Genomic DNA, 2,088 nt, shown 5'->3' on the forward strand with positions numbered 1-2,088 from the left:
TTTGGTCAGGGAGGGGGTCAGATGGGGGAAAGTCGGCTGCTCGGCCAGGGAGGGGGTCAGATGGGGGAAAGTCGGCTGTTTGGTAAAGGAGGGGTTCTTACATTTTGGTGCAACACAGATTGAGACGAGCAAGGGAAGGGACAAATGTTGCTTTATCAGGAAACAACTATATCTAAATGAATGTGGAGACGTAAGGGTCAACTGAAACAGTGCAGAGTTGTGGAAGAGAAGCAATATACTTGGATACACTGGGTGGAGTAGCATTGGTGGTAGTTTTTACTGGACTCACTTACAAGGATTCCCCCATCTGAGCGGACGAGTAAAAAGTCACCTGTCAGTTGACAACGCCCCCTCTTCTTCCTGTACCTAAAGACTTGATCAACAACACCAGCAATCGCCTGTAATAAGGCCCTTATGTTTTTGTCTTTGTCCCTAACAGTTGTTACCGGGGCTGCCAGGCTATTCTCTTTTTCTCTTTCATCGTGTTTTGCCTTTTCGCTGTTCTATTTTGGTCGTGGCATTCACGAATAATTACGTCCTTTCCTCTAGCTTTTCCGCCGGAGAAAGTTTCCATTAGGTTGTTGGTTTGTTTGTTTGTTTGTTTGTTTGTCTGTTTGTTGTTTTTATTTTACCCTTCCCTATAGTTGAACTTAGCTGAGCTGTCATGTCTTGAGGGGCCTCAGGGTTGGGGTTTGGGACATTATTTAGCATGGGGTCAGGTAAAGCTTGGGGGTCAGGGGCTGCCATGATTCAATGCAACAATACACAGGACGGGATTAATTTGACTACGCAAAGCTCAAAATAAGGCAGGAATAGAACGGTCAGACTTATTGTTTTCTCGACGTAGATCAGCTGGAGATGTCCCCGGGCGGTTCAGCAATCATGGCGTCAAGTTGTCTTCGTCAGCAACAGGCCAGCAACAGGCCAGCAACAGGCCACAATCAGCAACAGGACAGCAACAGGCCACGATCAGCAACAGGCCACGATCAGCAACAGGACAGCAACAGGCCACGATCAGCAACAGGACAGCAACAGGCCACGATCAGCAACAGGACAGCAACAGGCCACGATCAGCAACAGGACAGCAACAGGACAGTAACAGGACAGCAACAGGCCACGATCAGCAACAGGCCACGATCAGCAACAGGACAGTAACAGGACAGCAACGGGCCACGATCAGCAACAGGCCACGATCAGCAGCAGGACAGCAACAGGGCAGTAACAGGACAGCAACAGGCCACGATCAGCAACAGGACAGCAACAGGGCAGTAACAGGACAGCAACAGGCCACGATCAGCAACAGGCCACGATCAGCAACAGGACAGCAACAGGCCACGATCAGCAACAGGCCACGATCAGCAACAGGACAGCAACAGGCCACGATCAGCAACAGGACATGAACAGGACAGTAACAGGACAGCAACAGGCCATAATCAGCAACAGGCCACGATCAGCAACAGGACAGCAACAGGCCACGATCAGCAACAGGCCACAATCAGCAACAGGCCACGATCAGCAACAGGCCTCGATCAGCAACAGGACGGTCAGCAAATGGGCATAGAGCTGACTTTTTTGCAAGGCAATCTCTGTTCTTCCTACTCTAAATTACAGCTAAACTAAACTCCGTAACAAAACCGGAGATCCTGGTCACGGCACCAAATCGAGCTTGGTATGTAACACAGTAACAGTAACAGTAACAGTATTAAAAAGGAGTTGTTGTACTTATACTGGTTCCACCACTCTGACACGTGGTCGTTTAGGTTATGTCAAAGATGACAAGAAAACTTCACGCTGTAATATTTTTGAATATATTTAATCATCAACAACAATGAAATGTATGACGTTTACAAAACATGCTACTATCTTCGAGGACCTATAATCTACAGAAGGGTAACTACTATTTCCTGAAACACTGGTTATAACATTTGTCCAACAGACGACTATCTAGCAGTGTACAAGAATATTGTCACTACCCTTCGCCTAACCTGGTCTAGCTCCTACCTCTATGTCCTCTCAGTACTCTAGTCTACGCTAGTCTCTCCTAAATCTGATCTGCGTTCGACTCTGCTAAATCTTCGGACCCTCGGT

The 2,088-nt window shown here is 47.8% G+C and overlaps 1 protein-coding gene across 1 annotated transcript in view; it reads left to right on the forward strand.

The window, feature by feature from the left end:
* LOC106013344 (autotransporter adhesin BpaC-like) overlaps positions 1–1,400 on the forward strand; it is a 2,238-nt gene extending 838 nt beyond the window's left edge. Inside the window, exon 2 of the mRNA XM_013088816.1 lies at positions 848–1,400. Coding sequence (XP_012944270.1) covers positions 848–1,400 — 553 coding nt within the window. The remainder of the gene's footprint in view (positions 1–847) is intronic.
* Positions 1,401–2,088: the final 688 nt, after the last annotated feature.

This window comes from Aplysia californica, unplaced genomic scaffold, assembly GCF_000002075.1.
Source record: "Aplysia californica isolate F4 #8 unplaced genomic scaffold, AplCal3.0 scaffold00817, whole genome shotgun sequence".
Taxonomy (NCBI): Eukaryota; Metazoa; Mollusca; class Gastropoda; order Aplysiida; family Aplysiidae; genus Aplysia; species Aplysia californica.